At 39.7% G+C, this 12275-nt stretch overlaps 1 protein-coding gene across 1 annotated transcript in view; it reads left to right on the top strand.

The window, feature by feature from the left end:
- Positions 1-12275, top strand: part of MCF2L2 (MCF.2 cell line derived transforming sequence-like 2) — a 211001-nt gene that overhangs the window by 186446 nt on the left and 12280 nt on the right. The window contains exons 21-24 of the mRNA XM_042457103.1: positions 1189-1298; positions 4970-5065; positions 9928-10017; positions 11243-11314. Of these exons, the coding sequence (XP_042313037.1) occupies positions 1189-1298; positions 4970-5065; positions 9928-10017; positions 11243-11314 (368 nt within the window). The remainder of the gene's footprint in view (positions 1-1188; positions 1299-4969; positions 5066-9927; positions 10018-11242; positions 11315-12275) is intronic.

Genomic DNA, 12275 nt, shown 5'->3' with positions numbered 1-12275 from the left:
ACCTGGAAGCACCATCTTTCCATCTTCTGAACCACTGAGATGTCTTTGGCTGGCACTGATGAAAACATCATGTTTTGGGGTTCCTCTGGGCTGTTTTCATCTCTGAACAGGCCCATAATGGCTTAGTGGAGGTAAAAAAAAAAAAAGTGGCATAACTACTCTAGAGAGGCAATTTTCAGGGAGTGTGATGGAGGTGTAGCCCTCTAAGGCAACAGGGGATAAGGAAGGCAAGTTCTTCCCTTTATAATTTCTTGCTCCAGATTATCACTTCCTTCAGAGTTTTCATGTAGTGAGACACACTTTGTCACTCCTAGATTTTTCTGCTTCTGCCCAGACAATATATGTATTTCTTTAAAACACATTTCTATGCAACTGTTCAGGGTTTTTTTAAAGTCCCAAAGCTTTTTAACATATAAAAATAATTTAAGGCAATTGAAAACTAAAGCAAACATACCAAATACATCGAGCAGAAAAATAACAGATCAACCACTGAAGGCATAATGACAAAGAAAAGTTTTATCCTGCCTTTTGGAATGATAGCAAAAGAAGCTGGTGTAAGAAAGGGGTTTAGAACATTTGGGACAGCAGTTGTGGAAACTATATGTTCCTTGGGGTTAGGGTTACCATAATTCTCTACCACAAACCGGGACAAAATGTAGGACAAAATTTAGACCAAAATGCAGGACAATTGTAGAATAAAATTTAGCCCAAAATGTAGGACATTTAAGAAAAATGGAAGACCTTAAATGTCCTACATTTTGGGCTAAATTTTATACTACAATTGTCCTGCATTTTGGTCTAAATTTTGTCCTACATTTTGTCCTGTTTTGTGGTAGAGAATTATGGCAACCCTACTTTGGGGTTCTTCAGTGGAGTACATTGAGAAAGGCGTGTTAAAAACTATATTTCCTTTCCATTTTGCATTTTCCATTGTTGGTTGCAAAACAAGAACATAAACAATCTGAAAGATCAGAGCAAGCTTCCTTTGCATATTATATCTCTTCTAAATTCTCTTTAGCCTCTTGCAGTGTGTTTTACAGTCAAAAGCTGTAATCTGGCAGGAAGGCTTTTAAATTGAGTGACACTGTAATGATGAATTGAGGAAGCCCTGCCTGCAGCAACACATACTTTTCATGCCCCTCTGTTGGTGTCTAAAAACAGTTGCTGGATTTCTTTTGTTCTCTAAAGGTACAGCAGAAAGTCGATGAGTTTGTGTGAAAACAAATCTGAACTCTCAAGCCTGGAAATGTCTAACAACAGGGACCGGAACATCAGCCCCAGTGCCAGACAAAAAAGAGGTAGGAACCTTGTTGGAAAATATGTCACAAACCAAGCAAGGAGGTTTCAGTTTGGACATTGCTTCTTTTGGCTGCACACTTGCAGTTTTTCTGTTTCCTGCATCCTAAAGTTGACAAAATGGGAGAAACCTTCAAGATCTAGATTATCAAATATATGCTCCTAAATGACAGAGCTTGGAAAAGTTATTTTTTGGATGACATCTCCCCAAATGCTTTAGCCAGCATAGCTGTGATGAGAGTTGCCATCTAAAAAGTAACTTTTCCAGTCTCTGCAAAATGGTAACATAGAAACTGTAAGCTTTTTTTTGTGGTCTCTGGACCTCATTGATCGACGTGTTAAAGACATCACAGTGAAACTTCTAGAGAAAAATCATTTAGATAGTGACTTATCCTTACCCTTGCTGTTAAGCATAGTGTTGGACCCAACTTCCCGGCTCACAGGTGCATAGACAGGGCATCCATTGATATCCCACTGCTCGATTACTCAGCACTTGTTGGGCTGGTTGTCACAGGTATTTTGTCACTTGAACATCATGTGTGGAGCTCAGTTTCAAAAGATGACCTGAATAACTTGCACCAGAGGTAGGTGTCTGGTATCATATCACATCTAACCTTGCTACTTGAGGTTGTGTCCTGCTAGAATCATGGGGACAGGGAGACTGGACCTGGGGCTTTCTGTAGGCAAAACAAGATGTTCTATCACTGAGCTACACCATTTGGATATACTTTCATCTCGTGGCAATTGGGACTTACACATTGCCTAGGTAGGCCGCTGTGACTATGGAAGATGCCTACGAGAACTAATAGGAGTACTAATGGTTTGTATTGTCTATGTACTGTATTTTTATTGAAAATAACAAAATGGGAGGGGAGGATTTTTGTTCATTGTTGATCTGTTGAGCTGGGTAGACAAACTGGGCATCAGGAAGGGGAAAGCGTCTTAGATAGCATTGGGATTTCTTTCTTGCATCCCTTGCCGTGCAGTGGGACAGTGAGCAGTGCTCAAATAGACTCTTGGATTTCAGAGACAGGCACAGTACTCTTTCTGTATGAAGGAAGTAGAAATGGCCATCAGGGCAGAGACAGATTACCTTGTGCATGCTAGGTTGGCTGGGGAGCAATTTATTTCTGCAAGACTCTGCTTCTAGTCTAAACCAGTATCATTTTGGCTTCCTGTGACTCTTCAAAATTTCAGCTGAAAAGTCAGATGATGATGTCCTTTTACCAGCAGATGCCAGAGGATCAAACCTTAATAGTGAATTCCATTGGCAGCCAGTTTACATTGTGATAAGCCATAAAAGGCAAACCATTCTCCATTCAGCAGCTGCTGATACTGAAAAGGATCTTGTGGGTGCAGCCGACTCAAGATGAACCAGCCACCATGCCAATAAAAATAAAAAATAAAATAAAAGTGTGAATTCTCTATCCATCTCTCCTCCACCCCCATGAAAGACATGTAGTCCAGTTCTACTGAGCTAAAATATTTTGTTCATGGGAGGTTTGGAAAAAAAGAATGTTCTTGCCTTGGATTTTTCATATCCATACATCATGCATTTAGGAAAACAGTGGTTTCTGCTATTTGAGGTTTGCGGTGGTCTGCCAAGCAGCATAGTTCAAAAATTTGGCAGCATGGCAGAAGAGACACTCCTCAGTTCTTTTTACAGTTCATTCAATTTATATAGTTCCTCTTGTGCACCATCTGCTGGCTGATTTGCACTACTTTTCTGACATTTTAGCAGTCATAATAATTGGGCAACCTTGGCCTCAGCCTCAGAGGATGGCAATACCAAACCCCTTCCGAAGAAACTTGCCAAGAAAACCCCATGACAGATTCACCACTTTAAGATAGCCATAAGTTGGAAACAACTAGAAGGCACACAGCAACAACGACATTATTACCAAACTCATGATTTTTGTTCTTCCTGCATGATTGTGGATGCAATTTCAAGTTAATGTCCAGGATTTTCATTCATTTTGTGGCATTCCATTAAAATCAAGAAACAAATAGTTTGCCCAGAAGTGATGCAGTCTACAGCACTGTCATGATGACAAGCCAGTGTTTTGCTTTGTTTTTTTTTAAACAAAGGACAAATTGTTCTGTACCTGATCTAGAGGATAAAACAGTCTGTACCTGAGAAAAACAATAATTGTGCTATGAGTTGGCCTAAGTGCCCCACCTCTTCCACAGAAAGAAAAACAATCTTGCATGAAGACTTTGCTTATTATAATTGACAGGGAGAGGACATATCTCTGGGTCCCATATTGCGAGAAATATGCATAGAAAAGAGAGGAAGGGTTTTGATATATTCAACATTAAAAACAAAGGAGTGTACTTTAGCAGCATTTGTTGAGGTGAGTTTTTGTTTCCTTGTACTATAGTGCTGTTGTCAAAACAGATTAAACACAAAGAGCTGTCAATCCTAATTTTAAAAACCCTTGGTTTGGGCATGCTTTCATAGTAATGGGCCCACTGATTTTTTTGTAAAGTGATTCAATAACAGAAACAGGGTGCATCCACACTGCACAGTATAAAGCACTTCGATATCACTTTTACTGCCATGGCACCATCCTATGGGATCCTGGGATATGTAATCTAATTAATTACTTAGCATTTTCTGCCAGATGACTCTGTTGCTCTATTGCAAGAGAATGGCCTAGAGCTCTCTAGTAGATAGAAATACTTTACCAAATTACAAATCCAAGTTTTTCATAGGATGGGGCCATGGCAGTTAGAGTGGTATCAGATTGCAATGATTCTGCTGTCTGGGTATCCTACTGTTCCTAAAGAACATTACACATGATCAGAATTCCAGGGGTCAAGGTGCCATCCTTTTCAGGCTGATCCTACCAATAGGCAAATGTAGACAGCTGCCAGCATCTCCGTATTTACCCCTTTAGTCTAATATTGGATGTGATCCAACATATTTTGTACTGTACTAAATCTTTTTTAAATTAAATATGCTATTCTTTTCTGTAAGACATGCTGAAGGGTTGGGGATTTTTAAATGAAAAGAGCTCTTGTACTTATATAAATATTTGGAGGAGAAGAAGTTTTGCAGAGGGATACCTGTCAAGGGACAGCTTTGCTAGAGAACAGGGAAGGATGAGTACACTGCTCAGCAGTTATGGCTCTATACTAGGCGTAAAATTCCTCTCTAACTACAGGTCTGCTCATTACACTGGATGCCCAATTTAAAAGGAATCTCCTAAACCCAAACTAGCTCTTGATAATTTTGTGATGGTTGGCCTTACACTCAGTTGGCTACCATTCCAGCAGCAGCACTTGAATGTTTTGTGACCACTACTTATTTTATTTCTGTTTTTCAGTGTCTTTGTTACTGATTTGTCTTCTTTTCAGAACTATGTATTTCCCTCCCCACGCAGCCTGCTGTTCCATTTTGCACTCAGAGGAAACTTAGCTAGTCAAAATCATCCTTTGCCCAAGAAGGGACTGGTTTGGCTCAGCTAGTTTGACCTCCCAACAATCACCTTCCTAACTGCTTAACTACCTCATAATCATGGACTCAGGCTCCAAAAATTTCACATTTTTAACCATATTTCCCTCCCTTCCTGACCCTTACAAACTCTGACTCTTTGCTTTCTTCATATGCTGCAGGGTATATGACCCCTCCTGCCTTACTTTCTCTCTTCCCTCTGCCTCTTTCTCCTAGCCGATTCTTCCGCCAGCCTTAATCTTGAGCGCTCAGCTCTTGCTAGAAAGCGGTTTACATTACAAGGTCTTTCCAACCGCAGAGCTCCACCCAAAGGTAAAACCATCCTTGCTTCCAGCATTTGGTCACCAGCTAACATGTCTCAGACTCTGAGTGCTGTCTCCATCCTGTAGTGGCATCCATCACTCCTTGTCAAGTCTGGCCATCACATTTCATTGTCATGTGTATGTCTGATGAACCCATTTCTTGGTCTCCCTTATTTTCCCCCCAGAAATAGTCTCCTGGTTGTGGTTACAAAAAGGTGCCTTTAGTAAGTGTACCATCTGATTTGGTTTGGTATGATTGAACCTGTGCTCCTCATACATACACACTCTTACTAAGCAGGTGAGGTTTCTCCTAATAGAAGCATATGATTGGGGGGGGGGGGGACATTCTCTGCTATATTTCTGGATGGCACTGTGCAGAGTTTGGAAAATTAGATGTAAGAATGAATCTAATAACACGCTGAAGCCCTCCATAACTGAACATTAGTAGGATGATGCTTTTGGACCCACCCATAACTAAGCGGGGATAAGATGGTGCTCTGGGACTCAGAACATCAGCCTACCACTACTCATTTGTGGATTTTTCCCCCTCAATAACATTCCAAACTTTGCTTCTGTGTCCCTGCTTTTTTGCCTTTAATTTATTGCACACAATTTACATCTGTGTTACTTATAAGAAGTATTTGTTCTCTTTCATAATACCTGGATACCATCCAATGGAGCTGAGTGGGGGAAATATGGGGAAGAAAAAAGAAAGTAGTTCTCATGGGATACACTTACAGAACTGAGGCCCGTTACAGACCGCCCAAAAGGGGCGGTCTTGGGCCGCTGCCGGTTGCAGCGCAGAGGAGCCGCAGCAGCCAAACTGCGCGACTCCTCCGTGCTGCAAAAAAAGGAGCGCGGAAATCGCGCTCCTTCCGGCAATCCGGAAGAGACGTCGCAAGTGCCAAAGCGCGCACTTGCGATGTCTCTTCTGGGTTGGGATGTGCGGACGCAGAGTGTCCGCTACTTCAAGATGGTGGCGCCCATCTTGACGTATCGATTACGCGCGAGGGGCAAGGCGCGTCCGGAAGCGCTGCCCCTCATGCGTAATCGTGGCGCGATGACGGCTCCTCTTGCCCCCGTCTGTAATGCGCCTGAGGACCACAAGACAAAGCAATGACCACCAACATAGGTGGCTTTAAAAAGGAATCAAGCAGATTCATGGATGATACAATTAATAGTGACCACTCACCATGCTGGCTCTATATTACATCCAGTATCATAGGCAATTTGTTTATCAACGCTAGCTGCTTGGCCATTTTGGGAACAGAATCCTGGACTAGATAGGCCTTTGGTCTCTTCCAACATAATTATTCTTATGTGTTTAATTTTGCATGATAAGTTGGGGCAACATTCTCCACAGGGTACAAGACAACCAAGGGAAACAGATGTACTTTGATCCATTTGAGAGTTCTGTCCACAGAATCGTCTGTGGGCTTGCAAAACTTTTTGGCACACATCTCTCAATGCCATGTTACATGTGATGTGTCAGATCATGGTCAGAATAACCCTTCTGTGCCATTTTCCTAGTGGATCTGCCCTCTCCCCATAAATCTATCAGATGTGGAGTGTGTGTGTGTGGGGGAGGAGATAGTATTTGTCTGTTTCCTCTTTCAGAGCTAATAGCAGCTTATAAAGTCTTTTCCATCAGGAGAAGGGCAAGGAGGGGAGAAGTGTTGCACTTCCTCCCACAGTACTGTGGCCCCAGTCTACCCTCTCCATTCTGCTACCTCAGCTGTGGTTTAATAGCCATTTAGATATCTGATCACTCACATGCTAAAAAAAAGCAAAACACCTGCTCAATGCAGGGTGCAACTACAACTCCCAAGAGATCACTGTTCAGACTCTGCTTAAGTACACCATAGTGAATGTGGGCCTACCAACTCCTGAGCAATCTGTTCCACTTTGAAAAAGTACTTAAAATCACTACTAATGTTTTGCTGAAACATTATTCATCGCAATTTTCACCCATTGGTTCTAGTTCTGTTCTTTGGAGTGACAGAGGATGAGTCTATTCCATCTTCTGTGTGAAAGCCACTCTGCTTTAGAATCCATTCTGTCATCCAATGACTATGATGTTTCCCTTTCATTTCTCCTCTAAGTTAAACCATTCTTCAGTAGGACTCGATTTCTAGACTTCTCACCATCCTGGCTATCCCCCTTTGAATAAAATCCAGTGTGTTAATGTCCTCAAAGTTTGGGGCCCAGAAATAGATTCAGATCTGGCCTGCAGATAGAGAATTCTCATAACTGCATTAGTTGTTAAGATTTGCACTAACCATTTCAGAATCCCTGTTGTACTATCTCATATTCAGCTTAGGATCATCTATGACATCCAGTTCCTTCCTCCATATAATGCTGCCACACCAAGTCTCTACCATCTTATTCCTTTGATTCTTTGTATCCAAACATAAGACATTATATTTGTCAAATTTCAGCCTGGTATCCATGGGCAGATATGTTTTATGGTGAATTTCTAAAGAAGCTTGGACAAGTGGTTGACTGGCACCATGTGCTTGGCTTATATTGAGGTAGCGTCATGCAAACAGTAACTCTTTTTAAGCTGCTATTTAATATGGATGTTCACAGATACCTTGTGATAACATTGGTAGTACTGCATAAAACTACAATTCTTCAGCTTTCTTAATACATCTGTCTATGTACCATTTAGACTCCCAATGTCATAGAGAGCTTCAGAGGCTGATGTTCATTCTATTATATAATTAGGTAATCTATGGGAAATTATACTGTAAATTGACAAATGCTGCAATTTTAGGATTATTTCTGTTATTAGGTGTATTTAGAAGCCTGCAAACACAGTTCATTTCTCTCTGGGGCAGATACTACAGGCTTAAATTGGTTCAATAGCCATTACCCCAGTTCTGGGCACTATAATTAATAATAATAATAAAAAAGTTTTATTTTTATAAAACCGCCCTTCTTAACAACGCGGTGCACAACATACAACAAGTACAAATACAATATACAATAAAAAGAAAATACATTAAAAATCTACATTAAAAACCCATTCTGGCCAGCTTGCCACTGCTGTCGGGGGGGGGGGGGGGGGGGGGGGGACGAACTGGAGCTTGTATCCAGGAATGCTAACTTGAACAGGAAGGTCTGTTGAGGGAGGTGATCCTTATGAGAAATACAGTCTCTTCCAGCATCCGATAATTCTGAAACAGAAAATCATGACCATTAAAACCTTACATAGGTTTGTAGGCTAGGATACATGTAAATATGATTTTGCAGATATTGGAATAATAAAGTAGTTGGACTGACAAGTTCTAATGTTGATATTTCCAACATTAAATTCTCTTGTTCTCTCTTATGTACAAAGGGGATGCACAGTTAGTTTTCTGGAAAGGCATCTGTCCCTACTAGAATTCAAACTAAAATCTGAATGTTTTACAGATAAAAATTTGATTTTTTTCTTTATATGTGGGTACAGATTCTAATTTAGCATGAATAAGTTACTAATATGGTTTAGTATTTGAAAATATACTGACCTTATAAAGGATCAATGTGATCCTCTTTGTTGGACATCTGTGAACTTGTAGGGTTTTATAGTGTCTTTTGATGTAGCTGTACTGCACAGTTACAATAGTTCAACAGTCATGATTCCATTTTACACAATCCTGGGATTAATAACTTGATGAAATACTGAGAATCCTCTGCTAGAGATCTCTAGTGGCATAGAATATATAAAGTACTTGGACAGACAAGTCCTAATGTTGATATTTCCAGCATTAAATTCTCTTGCTCTCTCAGGGAGTGCACTGGAGCACACTAGAAAAGAAAAACAAATACTTCACCAGAGCACAAATCACATGATTCTGTAAAATGGAACTGTGGCATTTAAACTGGTATCAAACCGCTAGTGCAACACACCTGTGTAGTTTATCCCTGGATAGACTAGAAAACTAACATTCCCAGGAACCTGCATCTAACCATGTAACAAAAAACAAATCATTTTAACAATCATGCTCACTTTTGTGCATCTTATACAGTTTCACTCATGTATAATGCAAAATACTAGCTGTTTTGTTTCTTTTCACCTTGGTGTTATCATCATGTGTTTCACTAAGCTATATTTTATCACAATCAAGATCCTTCGGTCTTGTTTTCATGAACAGCTAATACTGATATAAGTTTATTTGGTTTGCTAATCAAGGGTTTTATCGGAGGACAGGTTAGAAGTATGAAACAGAGCTGAAAATAACAAGTGACTACTGTTTCACCTATTTAAAAATAGGTTATTATTTGGAGTATAAAAAAGTGAGTTGAATTCTGGATCCAAGGGAAGCCATCAGTCACCTATTGACCACCTAACATGATGTGAAACCTTCAACCATTTACCAAGTGGTTACGTATCACAGCAGATACACTCATCTATCTGTGTGATAGACCAATGACCTATATTACCCTACTGAGTGCTGTGGACAATTTTACCATCCTTTAATAGTTTATCAGCAATTTGAGAAAACAAATGTGGTTACACATAAGATCAGCTGACCAAAGGTTTACAAGCAATACATTTGGTAAATTGCCACATGAAATCACCTCAGCCTGTATGATAACTAGGTCATTAAATAGTTTATTGATGGGTGAAAAGGTATGTTATTCAAGCTGCTAGGGATTTGCTGCTCATGCAAACAAGAAATGGTTCAGTATAAAACTTATCAAAGGTTTTGTAGTATTTCTGTTCATGTAAAAAGGACTACTAACTTATTCTTCTTATTTTATTGTAGTTTTAAACAAGAACAAGCTACTTTTAAAATCTCCTCCCTGTTGCTGTTATCCTTCCTATAGCCTATTTGCTTGCCTATGCTTTAACCCTTCCTTTACTGCATCTATCTATCCTCCCAGATCCAGAATCTAAAGAGAGAGATGTTACCCGCCGCTTTTCCCTAGCTTCCTCCATCAGCACCACAACTAACACATCTGCTTTAACCAAAGGTACAGTCACACTAAAACTTGAGCTGTCCCTCGCCTGTACAGACATTGGAACAAATCCCGTTGGCCTTAAAACCTTGCACACTGACCCCAGGGTCTGCAAGACAAAGAGCAGAAAGATTCAGGTGCAAGGTTTCTGTTACTGATAGAACATTGCAAGTGGTGGAACCTACATCCCCATGATGTTGTTCCTACTCAGGGCACTTTGATTTCTGGGTATTTCTAGAAATACATACTTTCAGTGTCTGCTGTTCACAAATGTGCTCCACTGTGTCCCTGCATTTCTACCCACCTGAATCAGGCTTGGTGGGATGGGGCTGTTCTTCTGGTTTGGAGCTCAAGCTAAATTTGAACAGTGGCGATTGAGGTGGCTTTTGTGTTAACTATACATCAACTTTCACCCCGTATTTTTTAGAGTGCTGATTTTTTTTATCCCTTGTGTCCCTCATCCTCTCTTGGAGCAGTTGTCAATGTAAAAGGAGAAGAAAAAGAAACAAGTGTGGGAACTCTAACATGTATAAAATGGTGGAACAAAAAAATGAGTAGATAGACATGAAAACACAACAAAGGGGGAAGGAAAAGGAGATATACTCAGTATGCTGATACCATTTTGTTTATTGTAGAATTTAGGCAGTTGTTTTTAACCATTTGTAGATTTATTATATCCAAGTTAGGAAAGAACATTTCCTACTGTGAAATAAACATTGAGTGGGTTTTTATAAAGTATATTATAGGAGAAGCAGGTGGTATTTGTCAGCTAAAACTGAGTTCCTACTGTCACCATGAAGAGGTGAAGTGTATGCATTCCATCTATCCATTGCTAGATTACTGGCTATGATGAGAGAGTGCTAAGACAGCAGTTTTCATGTACTCAGATACTTAGAAGTTTTACAGTATTACAAACGTATTGCAGGAGCACTATATATGTGTTTTATGGGGTGGTGATACTGGTCATAATTTGGTTCTTCAAATTGCTCTGTTTTCTTTGGATTTGCAGATAATCAAAAAAGCTAAGTTTTTGGTAATGCATTGCAATTCATAATGTATTTTTCTTCCATCTTGACACACTGACTGTTATAAATATTAGAGTTGCTTCAAGGGTATTTTTGGACACTGAGGTTCAGTAGTCATTTTCATCTTCTGTTATTCCAGTTCCTTTCCCATGCCAAGAGGGCAGAGAGAACCTCTAACAGTATTTCCAATCTTTTTATCTGCAAACATCACACAGGTCCCCTTGTTCCTGCAATTAAAGTCAAGAGGCATGAAATAAAAAGTGATCCAACACCTCTGGGTTTTGAAGGTACTGTACAAGCTATTTAACTCAGTGCATGGAGCTGTTCTGTGACAGTCCTTTAGCATCACTCATGGAATGACCATTCTTTCATCTTCACTAGCTTATTACATGTGAGAGAATCCATAAGGCCTTCCAGCTCAACTTGTCAGATGATTTTCAGTTTTCCGAAAACCATTTGTCATTTGCTATTTTTTCATTGCCTGTTGTAGTTGCCAAGATCCATTTAAGACTCATGTATTATTAGGGTGGGGGGGAAGCATTTCCTAATAATCCATCTTTAGGTACATAGTCGGCATCCATAGTTTTTTGTGAGTTTTTCAGGCTATGTGGCCATGTTCTAGAAGATTCTCTGAAGATGCCAGCCACAGATGCACGTCAGGAAGAAAATCTTCTAGAACATGGCCACATAGCCCGAAAAACCCACAAAAAACTTTAGGTACATGCTTTGGTTTCAATCACAACAGTAGTCTGAGTATAAACTACTCCATCAGGTTGGTAGGCATAAAGACAGTTTTTTCTAAGTTGACCTCATCTTTAGGGAATGCTCTTCTACAGGAGAAGCACCTGGTCCTTGCGCTAACTTTTTAAATAGGTCTTATAAAGAATTGGATGCTTCAGGTACTGCTCTACATTTTATGACCTATAGCTCTAAACTCCAGTATATATCTTGGGTTTAAGGAAATCAAATTAAATACGCTTCTCTTTGTGTCGATTATATTTTATATTGATTTTTAAGGTTTATATAGCTTTTACTTGGAAACTTCCTTAAGGGGGATTTTGCTTTGAAAGATGGCATGAAAATATTTTTAAAAAGAAACAATAATTAAATAATCTGCTTTCAATCTGGTGGAAATAAAGATTAGCTTTAACAAATAAAAAATAACCTTTGCCCCTTAAACAATGCATATGAATAAATGAGCAGACAAGAAAAGTTTGCTTATTTATTGGAAATATTTTAATTCCACCT

This window comes from Sceloporus undulatus, chromosome 3, assembly GCF_019175285.1.
Source record: "Sceloporus undulatus isolate JIND9_A2432 ecotype Alabama chromosome 3, SceUnd_v1.1, whole genome shotgun sequence".
Classification (NCBI taxonomy): Eukaryota; Metazoa; Chordata; class Lepidosauria; order Squamata; family Phrynosomatidae; genus Sceloporus; species Sceloporus undulatus.
This window is presented reverse-complemented; position numbering and strand designations above follow the sequence as displayed.